Source organism: Corvus moneduloides, chromosome 3, assembly GCF_009650955.1.
Source record: "Corvus moneduloides isolate bCorMon1 chromosome 3, bCorMon1.pri, whole genome shotgun sequence".
Classification (NCBI taxonomy): Eukaryota; Metazoa; Chordata; class Aves; order Passeriformes; family Corvidae; genus Corvus; species Corvus moneduloides.
The window spans coordinates 65475569-65501400 of record NC_045478.1 but is presented as its reverse complement, the minus strand read 5'-3'; the positions used below and the strand labels follow the sequence as shown (position 1 = coordinate 65501400).

Genomic DNA, 25832 nt, shown 5'->3' with positions numbered 1-25832 from the left:
AGATGGATGGGCCGTATTCTCAGCTACAGTAAACCAGTGCAGCTTTGCCAGTCTTAGGGGAATTACGTCAATTTACACCAGCTGAGGGTCTGTCATGGTAAATAATTTCCTAGTAACACTTAACTACGTAAGTATAACTCCACCAGTAAGTAGAAGTCACTCAGTCACCAAAAGGGGAGGAAGAAGAGCCAACAGACCTGTGTTAGTACAGAAATGCTTGAGGCAATGTCATGTAAATTTAGCATACAGTTAAGCAGGACTGCAGTAGCCCAGATTAAAAAGCACAATTCACTGAGGTAGTAACAACACACTCTCAAACATGTGCTTGGTATGTGGACACTTGCAGACCTCGCTAAGGTTTGACACATTTCTTCCAGCATCAGTGACAGAATAGATGAAAGCAGGGGAGCTAGAAACAGCAGAAGGCACCCCTTAAGCACCAAACTATACTGAAAAGCCCATCAGCTGGTAGGAGACCAGTGTTCCCTGCAAGGGATTGTAAAATAGATTCTAAAGACTCCAGTCTTGCTTATGCGTGAAGGGTGGTATGAGATGTGAGACAGTGAGATGCAAGTAAGGTTTGTACTTTCTTCATGAGAAAATGTGTCAAAAAGCCCCATGCCCATCGTAATCCAGTTATCACAGAATAGTCTGAGTTGGAAGCGACCCAGAAGAATCATCAAGTTCAGCTCTGAAGTGAATGGCCCACACAGGGATCCAACCCACAACCTTGGCATTATTAGCACCATCCTCTAACCAATTGAGCTAATCTCAGGATCTTCCTAAGAGAAAAAATTTAACATCATTCTGAAAGTATTCTGGAATACCTGGATGAGTATTGCAAGAGTATATGTATATTCTTCCTCAGAGAATAACCAGTTTCTCTGATACAAACATTGAAATTCATCAGTGTGATGACTGACAGTGCAACAGCAATCAGGAAAGAGATCTGCACTTAATACTGATGGCAGGATTCAGCTTTCTCCATGTGGACAAAATACTTGTCAGTTTTGTCTTTTCAGTATATGAGGAAGGTGCCAGTGGTTAAATCTGTATGATGAATACAGCAAAGTTGAGTAGACTTTTTCCGTATGGGAGCAAAGTCCCGTTTATTTCTCTTTCTATACTGTTTAAATGTGACCAGGTGGTCCATAAGTTTCCTGACCACCATAACACAGGCTAGATGGTGCTTATATGAATAAGCTTTCTTCTTTTTCAAGTCTTGAATCCTTACACTTCTTCTGGAACACTTTCCATGTTACGCAAAGTAGCTTACAGTATAATTAACCCACTAAAAAATGCCCCTGTTTTCAATGGAGGATTGAACGCTTTTTCTATCTATAAAATCATTACAGCATGCTTTTTCCCTTGGGGGGAAAAATAAATCTATGAAGTAAATCCAGTAGCTATAAAAGCCCAGTGTTTTTCTCTCTTCCCTCCTGTTAGGCAGTTGCTGGGTTGGCAGATAATGTGCAATGCTTTATGTTATTTTACTATGTAATATGTTGGTCAAATTATGTTCTTGTGTATATCCAAATATGGTCATTTGGAACTCAGAGTCTTTGCAAGCAGCTGGCAAAGGGAACTTGCAGTACCACAGACAACATAGAATCCTTATACCCCATATATCTGTGTCTTTTCCTGGGTATGGCGTGACGGTTACCCTTCCCTCATGTCTCACCCTCTCATATTTGAAAGGGTTTTCTTTCATTCTGAGGAGAGAATATGTGTATTAATTAGTGTAAGTGTTGTGGCATCACTGAAAAACCCAGAGGAGGCTGGGAATTAACTACTGTGGCAGTTATTCTTCAGGTTCTGCAAGAAACAGTTTAACTTCCAGTATACACACTGTGAAAACATGTAAGAGGTAGCAGACATTTGCAGGAGATACAGTCTGATGCAGAACTGTGGAGCCAGAAGTAAAAGCGAGGGCTGTTGCAATCTGTACCAGACACCTTTGCATGTCTGGTAGCCAGAAACTTTTCTGTGGACAAATTTGCTGGAACAATAGTGCTGCCATAAATGTGCCAATAAAACTGAGCGTATTAACATTTTATTTTGAAAAATAATGTTCTCCAAAATAGAGTGAACAGAATTGTCATAAATGTACCCATGGAGAAAAAGTATTTGTCGTGTGATACCTTTTTTTCATTTGGTGGCTGCCATTTTGCCCATGCAAGTGAGAATGCTTAATAACAATTAGAGCAATTCTGCCTAAATACCCTTACAGCAATACATAAATAGTAGTAGGGGTAGAAATTTCTGGATACTTGTGCAAAATCCAAAACTGCTGACCCAACTGTTAGCAAATAGGGAACAGCTTGGATATAAATATTCATAAACACACAATTGCAGTATTTGACCAGAAAGCTTCTGGGGACAAAATGAGAAGATGCCTAATGCTGCGCAGAAACACCCATTAGCTGAATTCAGCAACAAAAGGCTTCAGTTTGCCAAGGAATGTAATGGGGTCTTTCTTCTATTGTGATATTCAAAAGAAGGAAGGCCTGAACTTCACTGGTGTATTGCAGTCATGCAGACAAGTAATTAAAATAATACATTTTAAAAGCAAGTCATACTGTGTTTTTCAAATAACTGGTTTATTCCGTTGCATAATGCATCCTTACTAGATGAATGAGAAGTAATTTTTATAAAGTGAGCTGAAACAGAGTTGGAAGTCAGTAGGTAATACATACTATATTGCTCTTAATGCAACTTATGGGCTGGTTGTTAACTGGGTATCACACAGCATTCTCTGTGCCATTGAAAGGATCGCTGCATATTTTCAGCTGAGTGAACTCCTAAGTCAAATTCCCCCTGGTGTGTGCTGTTGGTATATTACAGTGATAAAAATGACCTGATAAATGTTTGTTTTAATGAACATTACTTTAACCCCTGCTGCCAATCTGCCTTTATTCCTATATGATTAATTTTTTGTTGTTGTTGATTTACTTATCTGCTCTTGGTTCTAGTTGCTGTGTCTCTGAGGAATCAGAAAGTCATCATTCCCCAGGTTCCCGACATCGATGCTGTGTCTGTGGCAGAGACCATCTCAGTGCCAGAGCTTAGACAGTTCACACTGTGCTTTGAAGCAACCAAGGGCAACAGCGATGACAATGATGACTGGAAGGTTTTCTCCTACACTGATGCATTGTTGACAGAACTCCTGAGCTTCGGGAAGACCACAAAAGGCCATTTTCTGTCCATCTCAGGCACACAGTGCATCCTTAAGAATGCATTGCCCCGAAATGCAGAGTTTTTCACAGGAACCTTTCAGCAGCTGTGTGTTGTATGGGATAGCTTCTCGGGCACTATAGGTATATATGCCAAAAACATCTATCATGTAGTGAACTGTCCGGAGATCTTTGACAAAGTTATCCCTGGAGATGGGAGGCTGGTGCTGGGCTCTAACAGCAATGAAGTGAGTTCTCTAAATGGGGACATTTACAACTTCCGCCTCTGGAATTTCACCATGAATGCGCAAACACTGGCCAACCTCAGCTGCGATGTGAAAGGAAACATTGTAGACTGGGAAAATGAATTCTGGAGTATTCCAACTTCAGCACTGAAAGCAGAAAACAATTTGAGTTGTGGTGAGTATGCCTTGCCAAAACTTTTTTGCTTGTTTTCCCCCCCCACTTCTGTATTGTGCTGAACATATCACATACCAAGATGGAAAAAAATGAGAGCATTCCCGTGAAAGAAAAATAGGTCTTACCTTTGCTATACTTTAGCTCTACACTCACCATACACAGAGCCTTTGAAAGGGTTTCCTTAAATGAAAAGAACAAGTCCCCTAAGTGTATTGAGTTGCTGCTGGAAATGATCTGCAGATCAAAGTTTTTCCAAAATGCTCCTTATTGGTTCATACGAAAGGGGGATAATGGCAACTACCTGCTGGCCTCAAATAAGATTACTGTGGTCTCTAGAGAAAAAAAAGTGTATTAGCTAATTAATTACTAAATGTTTTTGTACCTGCCCTTTGGTCCTTTGATTAGCCAGAGGAGCCCTTGCTAGCCTCGTGCTGTGTATGCAGAGCCAGCAAAAGCAGTGACAAAAACAGTGCATAGGAGACAGGAAACTAGAAGAAAACACTAAATTAGAGGAAGCGGACACAAAGGAAGAGTTTAGGATCAAAATCATCAGATTTTTTCTTTATGATGATGTATTATCAGTCCTTCTTTTAACTGGTAATTACTGAAGATCTTTTTTCCTCCAGATTACTCCAGAAGATAAATTTCAATACATTTACCAACCTATTCTCATTTCATGGCTCAGACACTTGGTTCACGTAAATGTCCTGGAGTATTTTTTTGTATATGTGACAGAGCATTTGTCAGCATTCTGAGAATCCTTTAGATTTAACTTTAGAGGAGAAGCTGGCACCACTGAGGCATGCTAGTTTCTGTACCTAATAGTTCTTGAGGGATTAAGGTGGCTAAAAAAGCTGCCTTGCTTGCTTTATGGTACTCATATCAAAGTGTGGGATACTCACTGGCAGCTGGAACTACTGAGAAAGATCTCATCATGCCTCTGCTAAAAAAAATTAAGCAACACTTCTATAAAAGCACAAGCAGCTAGGTGCCTTCACCTTTCTACCAGAACAAAGAAAAGTCTGATTTGACTGCAACTGGTGAACATGTTCTGGACAAAAAAAAGGTTGTTTCTATTTAATCGGTGCAAACTGATCTGATAGAGAATAAGTTCCCAGAAAATCTTAGTCTTCTTACACTGTTACACCATGATGACTACCATAGCGCTTTTACCAAACAATCTACCAAGATCTCTGTAAAAGCTGCAGTCTCATTTAATTTTGACCGCAGTAGGAGTGTTGTTTTTCCTTCTGTTAAAGATTGTACAGTCCTATGACACAAATATAATATCACAGCTGTGGTCATAGAAACAATAGAATTATTTTCATTCCACACCTTTATTCCTTGGGATGTGAGTGATCAGTTGTTCTCCTGCAGCAGAACATTGTTTTAGAAAAGGTGTATTAGCGTTCCTACTTCAGGCCCAGTATCTGTACAAGTCATTTAAAATGTATCCACATACAAACATTGTTGCCTCTAAATAAGACTATGAGGAAACTAACTTACTAGCCAGTCTTATTCTTTCCTTGAAGTGAAATCATCCCCTGTGATACAAGCTTTCCTGAGCCAGAGTATTTCCTAAAAGAAAATTCTGGGTGCAGTGCCATTTCAGAGATGGTTACTAATCCCAGAGATGAAATTGTTAGAATTGTCTTCCCTCCCTCCTCTCAAGTAAAAGCCTTCTTTGTAAAACCAGCCTTCAACAGGAGAGTTGATGAGTCAGGCTATCAACCATGAATAAACCACTGACATTGGGGAGCTGACTCTGATTAGGCTTCATTTAACAGCAGTGAAAGGATTTATGCAAAAAAGAGTTTTTTGCACAGCTCCAATAATGCTTCACCAGGAAGTGCCTTGTAACTTAAAAAAAAACAAACCACGCATTTAGCAGTGATCTCAACACATCTTTGCCTGAACAGTGCTTACATTTTCAAGGGGTATTATTTTCATGGTTTTTCAGACAAAGCTTTTACAAGTAGATTTATGGAGCATAAAACACTGGAAAATTGTTTCAGATAATCTTTTCATAGTTTTACCTTTTATTAGTTTATTCCTTAGACTAATGTTTTCACAGCTGTACAGCCGTGGTGTGGTGCTTGTGTAAGACAGGACAGAATTCTGTTTTTATTGCCATACCTTTATGCAGATTGCATTTAAAGGTATACATACACAGCCTAGGTATCCGGACTCATTGTAAAACAAGTAGCCTAGGCAGTGATATAAGTGTATGGCTATTCACCAGTTCAGAGTTCAGTACGGGCAAACTGAGGAGCATTTAATCAGCTTCTGGTTCTTATTCTGAAGCCTGCACTGGCTACAGCTGTAGCAGGATATGATCTACTCATTTTAAGGGTAACATGGCTGCATATCTGTCCATGCCTGCAATTGCTTTTTTTTTCATGTGCATTTTATGAGTCCTTCATTCCCAAGGCAAAAGGAATCCTTAATTTCACTCTCAGATTTAGCTCAGTGTGGGATGTGTCTGCCTTAGGCAGCTGGGCAGCGTTTCAGGCTAAGCTAATTGGCCTCAGTGCTCTTTATGAATAGTGGAATCAAAAAGGCTATTCCACAGGTCAGTGCATCTCATGCTGGAGAAGATGTCTCAGTGAAGTCAAAATTCTTTTGCTGTAGGAGTGCCTGTTCCTCTCCACTAACTATAAAGAAAGTCTAGCAGATACGGATGTCTGAGTTTTAGACATTTGGAGTGCAATGTATCACACAATATGTCTGTAATACAGGTCCATGGGGTCACAGGTCCTGTCAGCAAATCTGCTTCAGAATGGGCTCCTGTCTTCATGGGTCAACAGGTCCTTCCAAGAGCCTGCTCCAATGTCAGCTTTCCATGGGGTAACAGCCACCTTCAGGAATCCACCTGCTCCAGCATGGGGTCCTCCACAGGCTGCAGGTGGATCTCTGCTCCACCCTGGACCTCCATGGGCTGCAGGGGCACAGCTGCCTCACCATGGTCTGCACCATGGGCTGGGGGGAATCTGTGCTCTGGTGCCTGGAGCACATCCTGCCCTCCTTCCTCACTGACCTTGGTGTCTGTGGGGTTTTGCTCTCACACTATCACTCCTCTTTTGGCTACAACTTCTGCTGTGCAGTAACTTTTCCCCCTTTTTAAATCTGTTATCCCAGAGGCAGTATCACTGTTGCTTACAGGCTTGGCCTTGGCCAATGCATCCATCTTGGAGCCAGCTGTCATTGGCTCCATTGGGCATAGGGAAAGCTTCTGTGAGAGGCTTCTCACAGAACTGCCCCTGAAAGCCCTTTACTGCCAAATCCTTGCCATGCAAACTCAATGCAATGTCTTCTGACTTAAATGTTTTGTAAAGCTGGATTTGATTTTTTTTTTAAGTTTCACCAAATCAAATCAAATTTTATTTTGATTTACTCATTTTAAATACTCATTGAAGAAAATATGAACACCCACAGTATTTCCAGCCAACTCTCAGGTCATCTTTCCATGTTACACAACAGGGGTGAAACTTAGAGTAGGTTTTGATATTGACTGTTTAATATTAGCAAATTTATTTTAAAAACCCCACCTCATGCAGGAGATAGTACACTCACTTAGAACATCCTTCCTGGAGTTCATAGGAAGTGTACCAAGAAAGTGAATTTGCTTCTGTCTCTTAATCCATTAAAAAAATTGTTGAAATTTAATATTGTTGAGGATGACTTGTTTTAATTTCACCCTGTCTTTGTTGGCAATACATGTAGTGGTATCTGTGGCATGATACAATTTCTGTGTCAAAGCTCCATGCTTCATTTGTTCTTGCATCACAGGAAATATTTTCTTAGCTGTCTTTACAAGCCAATGGGTGGTAGCTATTCAATGTTATGGAAGGATAGTGTGTTTCATGAGAGAACTTCATTGAATCAATATGATTCTGAAGTGGTAAAGCAAAAGTCAAAAGGGCAAAACTCATAGTAAGTTCACATTTTGGCAGATCTCTATGGTCCCATTATTTTCAACACAGTGTGCAAAGGCAGCTGTATCTGCAGCTGAACCTCTGGGATACAGGAAGTATAATTATGCAGTTGCACCAATTCTTTTTTGTAGCCATTCTTATGTGCCTTGGTTTTGTCTCCAGATCATCAAAGTGTAATGCTTGCTGCTATGAATAATGCTGTAGAGATACAGACTTATAACTTTATCTATTTATAAATCATGCATACCAGAATATTAATCACACCCTCGCCCTGGGCAGAGGAACAAGTTTAATCACCTTTTATCTGGTTGGTGTCTGTCACAGGCAGATTACTCAGAAGTGTGTGGTGGGTAGCCTGTGCTGCAGCAGCAGAGCATAGCTGCTCCTCCAAGGCATGTGTTGTTATGAAGGTCATATAAATCCCATGGCCATACTGACCCCTTTGCTTAAACCCATTTCATGGAGTACACACAAGTTGTTATTTAGTGAAAGCTAAGAAAACCACAGGAGGATATGTAAGTGACTCTTAACTTGCGAGTCAGCGGGGTTTTCAAGGATCCCTGAAATGCAACAGAAAATGAAAACTTTTGAGTTTTAAAGGCAAGTGGCAGTGTCAGTTTTGCGACTGAGAGAAATTAGGAAGAGGAATGTGTCACTGCATGATATAATGTGTTTTCAGACATGATAGGTTTAGGCCCAATAACTAACCCTTTCTAAATTATTTGCTTTCTTCTTTTAAAGGCTCATATCTAATTCCCTCTTCTTCAATTGAACCAACCAGTTGTGCAAACCTAGGAAGCCTTTGCCAAGGTAAGAAATCCAGGTCCTTTTCACAGTTTCATCTTTGGGAAATCTTTATTTTCCTCGGGGTTTTATTCCATTTCTTTTTTATTGTCATTTCTAAAAGGGTGAGTGGCAATAAAAAATAGCAAGGAAAGGAATTCTTTAGTCTCATCAAGTATGTGGGTGTCCTGTACATGCAATATGTGTGGAAAAAAGGTGATCACTCCTTTGATAATACATTTTCCAAATAGTCTCCATTATATCAAAACTGAATTAACTGACTGCTTTCATTTCTTTCTCCACCTCTTTTCCTCCTGCACATTTTCACAGTAAAATATTAACCAGTATAAGAACTAGGTAAATCTGTAAAAAAAACAAGCAGATGTAAATAAAGGAACTAGCTTTTATTCAAGGGTTTTTTTCAAGAAGCTATTTTGAGGCTAGATACTTTGAGATTAGAAGGTAAAATAATTAACATCAAATTGCAAAATTCAGCAGCTGATAGAGAAAAACACATGCTACAACACTTGGTGATGATTTAATAGTCTAAAAATCATCACATATAAAAATTCATTAGGAGTCTTTAAAGGTCAGCTCAGTTGAATGCAAGGAACGGGTGAGCCCTACAGATTTCCATGTCACATGAATCAGTGGACATGCAAGGATGGTTAATTTGTACGGTTCTGCTCAGATGCTGAAGTTCCATAAGAATTGCTTGACATGAGCAACATCAACCCATTTCCACAACACATTCATGAACACAGGCCTTATAATGTGTTGGTATGCTATGTTAAACTTTAATTACAGCAGCAACTGCACCAAAAATATCTAGCTTTGTAACCCCTTTACAGCTGAATGGTGGAAGAAAGAGACAGGAGAGAATAAAATATAAGAGGAGAACAAGAAGTCTCAGAACTCTTTCAAAACCAATATTTGTAAGTAAATTGGATTTAGCTTAAAAATAAAAGGGAAAATGCACTCTGGCCAGCCAGTAAGAGATCTATGTCAGTTTTCAGTGTACTTTTCCCAGATTTTCCTGAGGTAAATTTGGTTCAGGTTCTTGGAGCATATTGTACTGGTCTCCACAGGGAAAGTGAAATGCCATTAATGTCCATAATCAAACTCTAAACAGTAATTTTCAGGCATCATATTCCCAAAGCATAGTATGATCTAAATACTACTACTCAAGTAGTTTGGGTAAATGAGGCATCCACAATTATTCAATATTAGTATTTTTATATGTAAAGGGTACCACCGTGTAAATACCTTCATCCATTCTTTTGGAAGATCTCTGAGTGTTTTCCTCCATTAAAATGGCATGGTATGAAAGGAAGAGAATATCTTTCATAATGTCAGCCAATATGGTTGCAGAAATGGACACACTTTCAGCTAAACAAGCCTGCTTTTCTAAAAGCCTCATCCTTTGTCCCAGCTTTATTAACTTGTCTAGTAGTAGATATTGCCTCTAATAAAAGAAGCTGCCTTTCCAACTTGCCTTCTTAAAATCTTAGACCATCTCATCTTCAATAAAGATTATGAGTATTTTCATGAAGGTAATACTCTTTCTTTCTCTAAAAAGTGTTTGGTGAAATGTCCCTTGTGTTCAGTTAGTCACTTTTGAATAAGATGCCAGATAAGGTTTATCCCACTCAGCACCATCATCATTATTGTCATAATAATGAAAATTGTAATAAGATGTCTATCTATTTCTGTCAATACCACAGACTTTATCTAAACTGAGAGGCCAGTTTGGACTCCTTTGTTTGTTTGGTGTTGTGCAATAACAACAGTAAAAAGTTTGTGGATGCCAGGTTATGTCAGCTGTGTCTGATGAAAGAACTGATTTCTCCATTATGCTTAGTAGAAATTTTCATTCATTAGATGCCTCCTTTAACAGCATTGGCTGGAAGACACAGTCTGTAAGAAGTCTTGTAAATTACTCCTCAGACAATATAGCGCTGTAGTTTCATAGAAGAGCTTTTTTATACTACAGGGTGTCACTTTATATGCTCACTTTTCCAATTAGAATCTGTTTGCTCCATTGTCCAACTCTTCCTTCTCTTTCCCTAATTTTCTTGTCTCGCTGAAACCTGAGCATGAACCTGCTCCTTATGCTGTGAGAAGTTTGTGTTTTGTGCTCAAAAGGTTAGATAAATAAACCTAGCAAAACATTAAAATTTCTTGCCCAAAATATAACTGCTTAACCTTCCTAGGTTGATTCTTGGTCAAAATCTTCCAAAGCCATGTAACACTGGGAGATTTTACCAACCTTCAGATTTTAAATAAGGGTTTTCAGGAAAAAAATCTATGTGAGTGGATTTGCATTCCCTGGGAGTTATTGAACAAAACTAAATTATTTTCCAAACCATTATTTGGAAATTTAGTGGCATGATCTTTGAATTCCTCTAGCACATATACTCTCCCAGTCCATCATGGGGGAAATTTGCAGTTTTGGCTCCTCCTAATTTTGAAAAGTGTTCATCTGTTTCTCCACGATTTTGTGGAGTGACTCCTGTTGGTGTCAATGGGAACAGTACAGCTGAGTTCCTACATAAATCTTTCAAAATAGGTATTCTACTTCACCTGTTCCAAGTCTGGTTTCAATTCTCTCCACTGTTTGGAGTTCAGTGGAGTTAAGTGGATCCTTATGTGGGTGTTCTAGTTACTCATTTGTTTGACATATTCAGTCTTTGAGGAAGGACAAAGACTCTTTTCACAAGCAGCATTCTAAGTGTGTGCATCTTAGAACTTACACATTTTCTGGTCTTTGCACAACTAAGGTTCTCATAAGAGAATTTTGAGTTTATGAAAGAAGTGCAGGACTGATCCTGCAAAATTTACACTGGCAAAATTCCCACTGAAGTCAGTGCAAGTGAGGATTGCAGGACTGGGGCCTCAGTTCGTATCTATTCATCACTTTGTACAGAAAAAATAATGTGTTTTTTTAACATTTACGGCATTGTGTGTAGATGGTTTCATTTTACATTGTCATGCATTGTTCCCATTTTGTCTTACCTTATTAACATTCATATTTCATTCAAGTTCACCTCTTTCTCATCTTTATTACCAGCTACTGTAAATGCTACTACTCCTACACCACCCACTGTCACCACTAACATGCCTGATACTAATAGAAACGATAAGCCAAACAATGGTAAGAAATCCTGTGTTACATTTTTCCTTGTACTGTGTCTAAAGCAAATTTGTTGTATTTTAAGGTGTGTTTTTCCTACCATCATAATGTCAAGGGTCATGTCTCGATTCTGATCTCATTTACACTGAATAAATCAGGACTAAATCTCTGGACAATGTCAGAATGGTGCAAATGGGAACAGAACCAAACTGTGTTTGTTTGTATCGTGTTTACCTGGCTTTGTGTCACCCATTGCATTTAACAATGCAAAGAACAAGGGAAGGAAGAGGGATTTTTGAAAAGGGTCCAAAAAGAACCGTGCTATTGAAGTGTTTCAAGGCTGCAGGTTGTCAGATGTTGTGTAGCTCCTGCCTGTGCAGCCAGGGTGGCAGTATGCTTGGATTGTCTGTTCCTCACTAGTTCCTCGCCATTCCTCAGGCACAGGAGCCAAGTGGAACCATTCCTATGGAGCAAAGCCACTTCCACTGAGTCAACAGAAATCTTTCCACTGACTTAAAGAAGAGCTGGATCAGACATTACTAGGGAAAATGTTGACAGTATCAGATATCGTTTACTTTTCATTTAGAAAGATTAAGGGAAAAAATAAGGTAGTAAATGAACGCATTATTAGCACAGGAATAAAGCCAGGATTTCTTTTGAGGTTTTCTCAAATTCTGTGATATCACTGTCTCCTAAAGACTGACCATCATTTTGTGAAGTGCTGCTAAAATATTTATTAGTTTGTTATAGTTGGTTGTTAAACACAGAGATAGATTTCGGCAATTTTCATCACAGGCTTAAATATATATTTTTTTTTACAGATTTATTTTTTCAGTGTACTCCGCATGAAATAAATTAGAATCTGGGTGGAGTTAGTGGTTTGGTTTTTAGGTTGGTTTTTTTTTGGTTGGGTGTTTTTTTCCCCCAGTCCATTAGTTGTTACTGTAGGATTTAAAACTCTTGGAGTATTTTTTCTCTTGGCAGATAATTTATTGTACACTGGCAATCAGACAGTACAGTACACAATGTGAAAGAATTTATCTGAATCCAGACTGTTTGGTTTTAATAAGCTGTAGAAATAAGAAGAAAATAGTGATGATTTCTTCCAAATAGTGTCTGCTTCCTTTTTGTGGAGCCACTCAATCTATGTTCACCATGAGCACTCTGATTTTTTTAACAGAATGAACTAAATCTTATAAATATTAGTATGAATAAAAATTGGACAATTAAGCCCTTTCTCTAGCTTTGAAACTCTCAAGAAAAAGTAGAAAGACTATGAAAATAAGCCAAATTCACTTACGGTAGAAGGAAATTAAACTTTCACTCAGCTAACAGGCATTATTTTCCACTCTTGGTAAGTTGATTTTTAGACTGAGAACAGACAGCCAAGAACAGAGAGTTAAGTTACATATATTTTCTTTAATCCATTAACTATGTGGCTTGTTACACACAGACCTGCAGGAATTCAGACTTCCTGCTACAGTTATCTTCAGAATGAAGAGAAATTCACCTGAATTTTCCCATTCACGACCACAGTGGCAGCAAGAATCTAAGATAGAAGGGATCAAAACAATAGGAATTATCTCAACCCCAATTATTTGGCCAGTGAAGCAAAGGCCTCAGCGGTTCAGTAAAAATTCAGCAGATGATAACCCAGAGAGAAAATATCCATACAGCTTGTTCCTTCCAGCCTTGTCCACATCAGCTTCTTCTGAGGAAACTGGCAACGTAATCTTGTCTGCTTTTATGGAAAGCATCAACCTAGATAATACTGTAATGAATCAGTTGCCAAATGAAAATATTTTGAATTATTCTAGAAGTCCATTCCGTGGTACTTCTGATGCAGCAGATGCAGTTACAGAGCCTCCTGTGAAGGCAGCAGTTCTTCTTCTTCACAGCAGAAATCCTAATGCAGAGCTAGCATGGGCTTTGGCAAGTAGGCTTGGTCATTCTGACTCTGAGCCAGCGTTCCGCTCTCCTGTGAGCAGCAGCAGCAGCACTGCTTACGAACACAAAAAAGAAACTCCATGGATTTCATCTTCCAACAGCGACACAAACAATTTCATGCATACAAGCAATATCTTGGAGCCTGTGAACTGGTGGAATGAGACAGTGTTTCATCATCATATCACCTCTGACATTCAAGAAGACAGACATCATTCTCTTTCTAGCTTGTCTGTATCATCTACAGATGAGAAACCACCATTCCAAAAAAGTAGGTTAGATTTGCTAGACTTGGCACCTGAAAGTTTTTACCTGGAAATGATAGAAGGTAATGCTGATAGGAAAACTTTTTCTACACTAACAACAAACAGTGCATTTCAGTTTAGAAAATCTATGCACATTAAGGAACATCACTCAGGAGGCATTACAAATTTAACCTCTGTGGAGATTCTACATGCAAAACCAACAAGTTTTTTCCAAAACATGAAAAAAACATACACAAAATTTATGCCTGACATCCAACTGACAAATTCTGTCCAAGGACACAATAGAGAACTATTAACATTTTCAGCATTTCTGGTAGAACCAGGCTGGACAAGCTCAGCATTTAAGCGTGTTGTAACAGCCCTGCCTGTTTATCAACAGCTGTTGACTGACACATATTTGAAAAGTGACAGCATATTTCTATCTAGTAGTAATTACTGGTCTCGTTATTTACGGCATTCATTATACTTTCAAAAGCCAAATGAGACCCTCAGAAATGGAGCACTGGAGAACAATTTAGATGCATTTCATGACAGTAATGAAGAGTCAGCTTTTTCCATATTAGAGCCAGACAACATGAATCCAGTTGGTGGCTCCTGGGACTCAGATTACTTGGATTTTCCAACAAAATATGTAGATATTTCCCCCTCTTTAAGAGCAAGTTTCTGGATTGTTTCCCATCATTTGAAAGAAGCATCTCAAATGTTTTCTAGGGAGCCATCAGAAAATTTCTGGCTCTCATTTAATAAACTGTTTTCTTCCCCAACAGAGAGATTGCTGTCCATTAGTTTGTATGCTAAGTCTGACAGTATCTCTGAACAAACATCTGCCATTAGATCATTAGGTAACAGAGCTGAAGAAATTAATTTTTCTAGTCATGTATTAACTTTGGAAACACAAATCTTTAGTTCATTTATTCCAGGTCTTTCAAAGAGAATTTCAGAAGGTAACGACAGGTCAATATCACAATTGCAGTCAACAATGAACTTTGCAAACCCAACTGTGGTTTCCAACAATGAATTTTATTTTGATTTTCCTTTCCCTTCCCTGGAAGCACCTTTCACTCAATCTTCTGTATGGGTACAGGTAAGTCCTTTTGATCTCGAAAACTCCACAGATAGTTTGCACATGCAAATTCGAACTGACACAGTAAGTGATCAAACTGACATGACCTTCCTAAACAGTAAGCATCAGCCTGTGTCTGTCTTTCCAACACATTCAGGAACCCAGCCTTCTTGTTCAAGGGGTAGTCGAGCTCCTTTCTTGATCAGTACACCTGGGACTCAGGTTACTTGGGTAGTTAAGAGTTTGATAAGCAGTACAAGAACACACAGAACACCACAGTCTCAAGGTCTTCTGGAGGATGATGCTGTAAGAAATACCGTTGATAAACCAAGAAGTAAAGTTCAGAAAGATGCAGGTGCTTTTTTAAAATACATCACTTCAATGAGTTCTGACTTTCTTCCAATGTCTTTGGAATTAAGGCAGCTTCTTCATTCAGACTCAAAATTCAGAGTCAGCGTACCTCCTAGCAGATATTCCACACCTCCACTCCCACAAAGTTTTCAGAACCATCTTGATACAATTTCTCCAAGCCTGCTCCCTCAGTGGGATGTAGAAGAGTTAAACTTGCCAACGACAGAAACACCAAGAAGTTCTCTTACTGTTTTAGGACAAAACTCCATTGAAAATCAAGTGGACATTCCAAAATACTCTCTCTGGGCAGTAGAACAAGAAATCATTGACAATAATAAAGACATAAGTGATTTCACTGTTCTGACATCAGCAAACATACCGAGGCTTTCTGAATGGAACTCAGAAGTGGAGGTATATGGATCCTTTAGCAGGAACAGAGAAGCAATGTCTATCATTACTGCTAATGCCTTGGATTTTGAAAATGCTGATTGTGGACATTTTGCAAATCTCTCTCCTGTTTTGCAGTCATCGAGAACTGCAATAATGAATGATGTGGTACCTTTGCCATCTTCATATAGCAGACTCTCTATTCAGCACAAAGAGACCATCTTGACAGGCACTCTGACAGCAGCTGCAGCAGCCATCCATCACTCTCTCATGCAGACCCAAACACCAGTTTCTTCTGTGAGGTACCATGAGTCATCAGTTTCAGCTGATGTTTATTCCTTGGCCAATTTACCATCTGGGACAAACCAAAACAGCACCTCTTACCCACCACTGAATCAACTCATTAGCTCTGCTGCAGTCCTTTTGCCTTGTTTATGTGATTCCTTCACTGAGCTGGGCTGTCTGTGTCGACCTGAGGTCCACTACAGTACGTCAAGCCTGTTAAGTTAGATGTAGAAAAAAACCCCAGATCATCTTATCTATTAGATACTCAGTTTGTAGACTGAGTGTAGAAGTAGCTGTCTTTCGTCCTTTAGATATAGGACCATTTAGCATATGAAGATGTTTTGGAATGATAATATAATTACACTAGAAGGGAATTTGTAACATCTTAGTGATAGTAAATGTCATTTATGTGTGATTTCTAATATTTGTTTACTTCTCTAAGACAGCTCTCAGGAGACTGTGAGGATGATATACTGGTTGCCATGTATTTTATATCATTTAATGCCCTTTTATTGTTTGGGAGTGTATGAATGTTCTTCACTGACATATTTTTGAGGATTTCACTTTCAAAAAGAAAAGATTTTTCAAAACTAAATGTTTGGATAATTTTTGTAACAGAATTTTAAAAAACACTTATATTTCATCTATCATTATATTTTTGTAGCTGGTGGTGGGTGTAGGGAGATTTGTTTTCCAGTCTACTTTTTCCTCTTTTTTTTTCAAATGGTCTTTGGCTGATTTTCACCAATGTTATACTTTTTTCCTTTCTTTCATTCAGCATTTTGAGGTGGGATTTCAACTGTTTAATTGTAACAGGGATAAGTAAATTTTAGTTTTTTACTATCTGCCACTGCAGTCTCCTGAGAGTATTTTAAAATGTAGATTAGTTCTTGTTCTTTTTTTTTGCCTCATTAAAACATGCTTCGGGTCACCATCTGGTGGAGATCTTGAAGCTGTTTGTAGTCTAGTTTGTAGTTACTGTGTATGATTTTTAAAATACTTTGCATATTCCTATTTTAAGGTGATTTTGTCACTATATATAATTATCTAAATAAGGTTATAATTAGATATATAATTACATATGCATTTGTAAGACTATATATAATGCGCACTTTCTGTATGTGTGTATCTGTATGGCACATGTAAAAGGTACATTATAGATTTAAAATTGGTTATGTGTTTATATGAGATATATACATATAAAGGACATCCAGGTCTTGCAAGTGTTTTCAACTTGCCCAAAGTCCAAATTTCTACTTCTAAAGAATTAATTTTTTTAGTCATTTTTTTTATTTCAAACTATCACAGTAATAATAAACTAAAGTACATTTTCAGATTAAACTATGCACCAATTTTGTGTGCTTCCTGAGTTAAGAGAGGAAAAAAAGACAACAAATTAAAACAAAGTTCATTCTGCTCATGTCAAAAACGTAATCATAGCTTACCAAAGAAGGTAACTAGTAAACCATCTTCTTTAATCATAGAGGAATTTTCATACCAATCTCAATGTTCATGTAATTAATTCCATATTGTAAAGAAAGAACAATACTCCAACCACTTCATGAACAGTAAGCAATGTATGCACATTTAAATTGGAAAATACTGACTTCAAATTTTTTTCCAGATGCCTTTATTTCTAGCTGTTGTGCAATAATTATCTATGAAGTTGTAAAATCATGACATTTGCTCCATTAAGAATAAAAGGTCTTTTATTTAGAGTCAGAAAGATAGAGCATTTCCTTTCCATTCAGAGACAGAAAGGGATTTCTGTATAATTATTGTCATGTCCTGCTCTGTCCTATGTAGTGTCTCTGTAAGATTTACATAAGATTATATAAATGCAAATTATATGATGTATCTGTGATCAAGACCCACAACCTTGGTAACAGCCCAAAACCAAGCAGTGGCACACATGTGCATACATGCCAGTGAATTGGTCCAGAAGTTCTTAAACCTCCCCCACATCCTGGGAAATTTTATCCAACTGGAGCTTACAGAATGTTTAGTAACTTAATTAAAAAAAAAACTGGCTTGTGAAAAGTACAGACTTTTAACACAGAGCATAACTCTGAAATGATTTGATGTTATTTATTAGATGTGAAATCTTGTAATGCTGCCTACCCAGTCATGAGTTTAAAGAAAACTTATATTTAGCCAGTGCCATTTCAAAACAGTTTTCTGAATATAAAATTGCACCAAGCCAAGTGTTACACATTTTGTTACTGAAAGATGGTTTGTTCAGCTGCCAGTTTTGTAAAGCTAATGTGGGTTCTTCTACTTTCTGGCTATTGCCAGGCCTGAGAGCAAGAGTGTACTTCGGAAACAAGAGCTCTAGATCCCTTCTCACACCTAATTCTGTCCTCACTTACCTGGCTACTTTTAATTGATGAGTTTTATCTGCTCTCACAATATTTAAACTCTAATCTGCAGTGGTTCAATTCTGAAACATATAACGAAATTATAACAATAATTATAACAATATTGTTATAACAAATTATAACAATATGCCTAGGAGCAGAATTTATCTGTGTTTCAGACTTCATTAATTATAATAATTTTTTAGATCTGTGATACTTTTATTATCTTGATTTTACACACCATGTTAGAGGCGTATGCAAAATACTATTTTTATGTATGTTGTCCATGAGTTTCCATGTTACATTTCAAGTGTCTCTGAAAATACGGAGGGGGAGGGAATTCTTGTCAAAATCAACAGGGCTGGTGAGAATGGGCCCAAACTTGCAGGGCTTATTCATTTCAGCCTTTAAATGCCAACAAGAGCGTGAGGTGGCCTTGTATCTGGGGTTCAGCACAATTTTTATATTAATCATGAAGCTAAAGTCTCATTATTAAAAAGGTACATTTGCTCAGTTTCTAACACTATAATGTTGTTTTTAATGGACAGGTGGGCTATTCTACAGGATATCTATAATTGTCTCTAGTTCCAACTCCAACTCGGTGTCGAAAGTACATGATGTTGTTGCAGAATGGGTAAGTTAAGTTTTCTTTCCTGTGTGATTACACATATGAATCTGGCCCATCGCTGTTATCAGTTGGGAAAAAAAAATAAAAAAGAGACTACCAAAAAAACCTCTTCACATGTGTTCTCTAAATATCTTTCTTTTATTGATTTGTGCAGTAATGAATTCAGGTCTGGCTGGGGCTCTTCAGCACTATGGATAAAATTTTGAAATGTCTGCACCATACTGGCTAGCTTCTTAAGAAATGTAGATAGTAGGTGAGATTTTGGAAAGTATGGAGAAATCAGAATTGTCCACCAAAAGAGGTACATATCTGAGTTCCAACATCACGATAAAGGACAAAAATTGTCTCCCCAAGTGCTAAAAGTTTTGAAGTTATATTGTGGCAGAAATCCTAGAAACACCAGGCAGTGTTGATTTGTGTGAGGCAATAAACTTTTCCAATTCATCCTGATGTTCTCTGCTTCAGAAGGTTTCTGCCATAGGTCACTTGCTGAGCTTTCTAGTAGTCCCTGGTTTTTCAGTCCATTTTATCAGACATAAGCTCCTCTCTGGGTGACGGATTCTTGAGGTTCTTGCCTCTGAAAGTTCTTTCTTTCTGAATAAAGATATTCTCTCTCATTCTTGACAGTTCACATAGTCACACTGACACAATTTGTAAAACCTAGATACCAACTACTTATGCGAAAATATGATATCATGAAACATGGCAACTATATTTTTCTTTTAGTAAACCTGGAGATTTCAGCTATCAGAAGCTAAGGAATCTATAAACTAGAATATATATATAGTAAATTACAAACTAGAATTGCAGTCATCCACACCTGCCAAGGTTGTTCCCTTAGCAGCAGTAACCAGGCAAACTACATGGGTGCCTGAGCCAAAAAATCTAGAAAGGAGTCACTTGGCCCTAGCAGAGTATGCAAAGGTGTCTCTCAGGGGAAAACTGAGCAGCTGTTGAACACTCGGAATAAAGAGTACAAAGGTCTGAAAAGAAGATCATTGTAAGTTTGAAGACTTTCAGGTGAAAATTTAGCCAGTAACTTTTTCAGTAAATCTATTCTAATCAAAGTGTATCTGAGAATTTAAGATGTGGAAGAGAAGGAGAAAAGGAAAAGGTCAGCATCCTGTGCACTCACCTATTCACTGTGTCATGGCCTTATACAGATTTCCTGTCCACAAAAAGCCACATCTCTCACTACCTGTTGTACAACAATCACCTCACTGAAAAGTGAGTGTTCTCTTTGCTTTGCAAAACTGAAGGGGATTTCTCAAGGGGCAGAAGGGTGAAATTCTGACACTGCCTTAAGCAACAAAGAGCCCCATTAACATCTCACCATTCATGTGATCAATGTCTTCCTGTTTTTCAGCTGAACCGTACTTTCCAGAACTGGAATTACACCGTGTATGTGGTCAATATCAGGTAAATTAAGGAGGAAGATATTTATGCTGTATTCCTTTGGAGAATTAATCCACCCTAATTAATGTCTGTTCCTTTCACAGCATCCACCCTGCCTCCGTAAGAGAGGGAGCAAGACAAAAAAGAAGTATTAAAAGGTAATATTTTGAATGACATTTTCTCAATAGAGGCAACAGCTGCTATTGCAAGTGGCTTTGCAACAGGCTTCATTGTCTATGAATGGATTCATTGCCTATTATTTGGCGTATGCTGCAAGTCTGTAAATACATGACTGCTGGCAAGATCAGTGTTCTGAATGTGCTTAGAAACCTAATACTGGTTATCATGTTTGGTTTGGTTTAAACCTGGTGAGCTTTAAACCTTAACAGATCATTTTTTCAGAGCTCAGACTTCATCTGTCACAAACTGAATAGATACAGGATATTTAAGTTGTACAACACACCCAGCTTTCTTTAGCAGCAAGTTTTGGTACTTTGGTATCTGTCCACTCTCACTGCATTTTTTCTCTTGAACCAGAGTCTTTTGAGTTAATAGACATCTTACTAGATGGAAAACACTGAAAAATCATGCTAGAATTGAAAGCTAAACCAGTGTGAGTTAAACTATTTACCATATGCTCTCATTTCCTGACTTCTGCTGGGCTTGGAGGCACTGGAGTTGGAACGACCTCAAAGGCAGCCAACGAAAGTTAGATGGGTCACCCCCCCTGAAAATCTGGCCTCCATGGGCTTCTTTGAAAGCAGCAGGCTGATTTCTGAGGGATGTCTGGGGAGGGAGGGAATCTTAGGACCAAAGTAAGGAGAGGAAACCAAAACACAATAACTCTTGGGAGGATAGGGCAATAAGTGGGTATTGGATATATCTGTTTACAGTGTAGGCAAAAGTCCTGTGAGAAGAGTTTTAACTGCTTACTCTTGAGAACTGCCATGATAATGGCAGTAAAAGTTGGGCTTTTAAATATCAGAGATAGCCCAGTATTCCCAACTTACCATCAGGAAGTAATTAGTGGTGCTTCCAGTTTTCAACAGAATTTGCCTAGACATGAAAAGATCTGTAAAAAGGTAATATCTCCTTCCCACATAGCCACAGCAGAAAGACAGCTTTTATTGGCAAAACCATTTAACTGGTACACTGTAAGCCCAGTCTCTGAATGGGCTCTTTTGCTGCTTGACCTACATTTACAGTAGGGTGTAGTGATGTGGGTATGGTTTTTTTTCACACTTCTAAATGATACGGTTATGCCAGCAAGGCCTTTCAAGTGGAGACCTTGCCTCAGGTCTTACTAACAATCCAAGTCTGCTGAGGAATGTAAAGCTTTCTCCATCCTTTTTGTCTCATCTTTTATGAGTCTAGAAGCCAAGCTGTACACCTGATTTCTTCTCGTCTCACCTTTCTACCATGCTGCCCCCTGCATTTTTTTCTTCTCCCTAGTCTGCTCAAAAAAAAAGGTTGAAGAGGGAGAAACTATTTTAGTAATTTCCCTTTCTCTTCCCTTTCTTTTCCCTCTCTTTTTGACATACAGTGAATATGCCACTAAATTACTTCTCATAATATATCTCTCTTATGGGGAAGTAACCCCATTTCTATTTCTTTTGTTCATTATATGTCATTTCGGAGGCAATGGAATTATGTGTTCATAATGTGTCATTTTTCAAGGGAGGCCTGGTCTTACGAGAAGCCAGCCCTCTCATAGGCTCTAGTGCACTTTGTGTCAAGGTCAAATGGCATTTTTTCATCATTCTGAATAATTTAGTATAAATGCTGATCATGTTACACCGAATTTTAATGTTCTCCAAATGATCAGGAGTGTCATGCTGTGAATGTTTTCTTAGAAAATAAAACAAACAAGACAAGTCAAGATCCTGCCCAACCTAGAAATCCAGATGGGGTAATGCAAGGATAATTAAAAATTTAAGTGAGTTACATGATACATGACTAACAAAAATTCCACTTACTACATATTGTATATGTACATACACATGTATAGAAATACATATACACATGATTTTCTGCCTTTTGTCATAGAGGTCTTGAATACATTTTCATGCATAATTTACCTCTTACAGAAGGAACGTTTGAGAAAAATTGGTTGAAGCATCTTTAGGTCTTAGGTTTTCTGCGTATATATCTATGCTTGTACATCCCTCCCTTCTGAAACCATAAAAGGATCAGCTTCCCATTGGTCTTCAGTGTTCCTGGGTTTAGTCACCAGTTCTTTAGTTCTTTGAGGTTCACACATCTGTTTCTGAATTTTGTGGAGGACAAATCTGTTGAATTTCTGAAGATCCATAAAGCAAAACTTTTTTCCTACTGCTTCCAGATTATTGCTGTCAAGATTCTTTGTTAGACTTTCCTTGGATTTTTCCTGGTTATGATTCTTAGGAAATCCTACAAGATGCTAGGGTAACATTTGAGAATATAAAACATTAGCAGGTTAGAGGTTAGAAGTTCTAAATACTTGATGGAAGTAATAGTAATTCCTGACTGCCCAGGTGAATCACTGAAATTTTATGGCTGAATTCCTGTATGTAACTTGCTCACAGTGTGATTTCATGCAGTTCCTATTATTTAAATGTTCCTATATAGTATTTCTGTGAATAGTTGCCCAAATATTTTCTTATTTCTTCATTTTGGATAGTCATAGATAAGTCTGTTGCAGTCTTAGGCATTCTGCTATTTCCCTTAGTTTTTAAGTACTTCTTATTCTATTTACCTTCATGTTCATCTGAACAGAAATTCATTCCACAGGTAAAATTTAAGACCTAACAAAAATATCACGGCCTTATCTTCTACAGAAGTGAACATATTAGTCTTAACTCTTAACTCACTAAGCCTTATTTCTCTTTTCTGAACTTTCCACAAGATCATAGCCTTCTTATTTCTGAGGCAGTATAATAGTTCTTAAAATTGCTCTTTGAGAAGGTTTTTCCCCTTTTTACATGGATTTATATTCTTGTAATTCAGTTCACATATTTTTTGCTTTCCTTTTGGATTAGTATTCTATAGAGCAGTTAAAAAGACCCCAAAACCAACAAAACAACATCCCCCAGCCTGTTCTATGCATTTTGCTTTGCTTCACCCTTATTTACCACACTGCTACCTCATCAAGGATCTTCAGCTGTCCCTCTCCCCTCCTAATCTTTTTCATGTGAAAGAGAAAGAATCACTGGAGAGAACGATTCAGTGAAGAAGTAGAAGCTGGAAGTAGGAATTAGGAAGCTGGCTTTTTTTGTCACATTAAAAATAGGTGTTTTTCAAAAAAGATATTTTAAACTGTACTGCATTCTGGAGAAGGGAAAAAACCCCAAAATTATTGAAGTGGATTGTTGCTCTTTCATTACTATGTTCTGTGAGCTGCAGAAATCCAAAGTACACTGCGCTGATTAGGCGTTTATGTACCCAGTGATGAGAGACAGAGTGCCAAGTCCAAAAGTGCATATTATTATCAGCACCTTTAATACTGTGACATCTCTGGATGACAGCAGTATATATCAAGCTAATACTTCGGTAGATGATTAACTACTTTAATAGACAGAATTTTATCACAGCTATATTTGACTTTGTCTGTATTCAATTTTTCCTCTGGCTGTACTGTTTCCACCTCTTAATGAGAGGGCAGCTGTTCAAACTAGACAGGAGTTCAGCACAGGCTATGGATATAGCTCTTTCTTTGTCCCTCATTATTTTTGCAGAAACCTTTGAAAGCAAAACCAATTTGTGGATTTTATCCAAGTTAGCCAATTTTGTGGATAAACTATAAATGTGTTTGTTTCTTTCATTAATTCCGTGCCTTTTATGTCTCTGAAGCTGTGTCAAAACCTTCTGTGACTGCTGCTGCTGCTTTTCTCAGAAAAGTCCTACTGATCCTAGGTTTTGTCAGATGACTACATAGGACTGCTTCACAGTAGGGGAATTGGTCTTTAATAAAGAGTTCAGCTCCCTTGCTTCTCCTTTCTTCTCTTATTTTGCAAGTAATTTTGAGAATTCAGACCCCAATTAATTGATGAATTTTTCTCCACTTAACATACAAAAAAGTTTATGCTTGTTCCAACTCCCACTGCTTGATTGTCATAATTTTGGCCTATTTCCAGTTTTCGGTTGCTCCTACTATGGGAAACAATATTATCGTTAGTACTGTTAAACATTTCATCCAAATTAAAAACTGCAGTGGCAGCCATCTGCATAAAAACTACTAAATCTAAACAGAAATCCCTTGTCTTGGGAATGAAAATAGAGATGAAAGCAGGAAATCAGAGCTACCTATGCCTGGTCCTGCTCCTTGAAGTCTGTGAGAGTTTTGCCACCAGTGTCAGTGAGGCATATTCAGGCTCCTGCATGCTGTGTTCTTGGGTGTTGTTTTGCTTAATGGAAAGTTTAACGCACTTGGATAAAACATTAATTAGATTGTGTAATAGTTTTAGACAAGAGTTAGCAACACTAGAGCAGCATAATTTCACTTTTCTAGTCCTAGGTAAAGTATTAGGCTTTTTACATTCTTTGTAGATTAATTCAAATTGTTTGTTATGAAATAATTATGCTATTCTTGTTATAAATGAACATATCTGTGATGTCTATTCCTGTTTCAAAAATTTTCTGGGTTTCTACTGGTGAGGTTTTAGGAAGAATTTGGACCTGTCTCACCTCTACTCCCCACAACTTCAACTTCAGTGTTACTGAAGGTAGTAAGGGACATCCTTTACCAGGGCTGAGAAAAATTTTAAAATGCTGCATAACATATACATTATGTGTAATATTTCTGTTTGAAAAACCAAGTAAATAAGCAGCAGGTGAAATCCTCAGGGTTTCTCCACAATGCCCTGGTGGTATCTTGTGTCCATGACCTGTAAAGAAAGCCTCCATCACAGGTGGAAGAATTTGGGATTTCCTTTTGAGTGACTGAAGGATGATCCCTTCTTAGTCTGCTGCTGAAGCTTCCTGCCCTTTTCCAGCTTCCAATGACTTCCTTTGTCTTTCCACTGACTTTATTTAGATTTAGTATAGGTCTGACATTGTTAGATGGTATTTTTAGAAAAGCAGTGTGTTGGGGAATGGGGAATGAGGGTTTTCTTCGTTGTTTCAGAATACAGTGCAAGTGTAACCAAAATCTCATTTCAGCAAAGACCAGCTGTTCCATGTGAGGGATTCCAGTCCTTTCTGGTTCGAGTCTTTGCAACATTCTCTAGTAATGAATAGCCTTCATCCCAAATTAGCACACATTATAACTGCTTTCTGTTGAAAACCCAGAGTTGCTTGTATTCCCACACCAGATCTGCAAGGAGGAGCAAGACCCAGAGACACAAGCACAGGCACGAAGCATGACCATGGTGCTTGCAAAATTGTTCTGCTACGACAGTCATTGACTTAAAAGGAAGACTTAGGATGATTTTTTTTTTAGTAGTCCAAGAAGTAGCTGCAATTTTTAGTTTTGTGTCATGAAGTCTCAGATTTCATATTCTAACTATAACATCACCTTCTCCAGGGAAAGGAAGCTGTTCATCCTTGACATTTCTTTAAATGTGTCTATTATGTCAAGTCATAATTTTTTTTCTCTCTGTTCTGAACATTTAATGTATAGCAGTCAAAATCACCTCAAGTAAAAGATTATTCACAACTCAGATGCTTTTGTGCAATGCTTTTAGTTTCCCTCTGCTTTCATACTTATTTCTGTCTTTTTCTGTGTGTTATTCTAAC

General features: G+C 38.0%; 1 protein-coding gene across 6 annotated transcripts in view; it reads left to right on the top strand.

Moving 5' to 3' along the window:
• ADGRG6 (adhesion G protein-coupled receptor G6) overlaps positions 1-25832 on the top strand; it is a 111605-nt gene that overhangs the window by 45320 nt on the left and 40453 nt on the right. For 5 of the 6 annotated variants that reach the window (XM_032101993.1, XM_032101996.1, XM_032101994.1 and 2 more), the window contains 6 exons: positions 2973-3593; positions 8270-8338; positions 11382-11465; positions 18646-18731; positions 20092-20144; positions 20225-20278. In XM_032101993.1, coding sequence (XP_031957884.1) covers positions 2973-3593; positions 8270-8338; positions 11382-11465; positions 18646-18731; positions 20092-20144; positions 20225-20278 — 967 coding nt within the window. The remainder of the gene's footprint in view (positions 1-2972; positions 3594-8269; positions 8339-11381; positions 11466-18645; positions 18732-20091; positions 20145-20224; positions 20279-25832) is intronic. The other variant, XM_032101995.1, reaches the window with a different exon arrangement.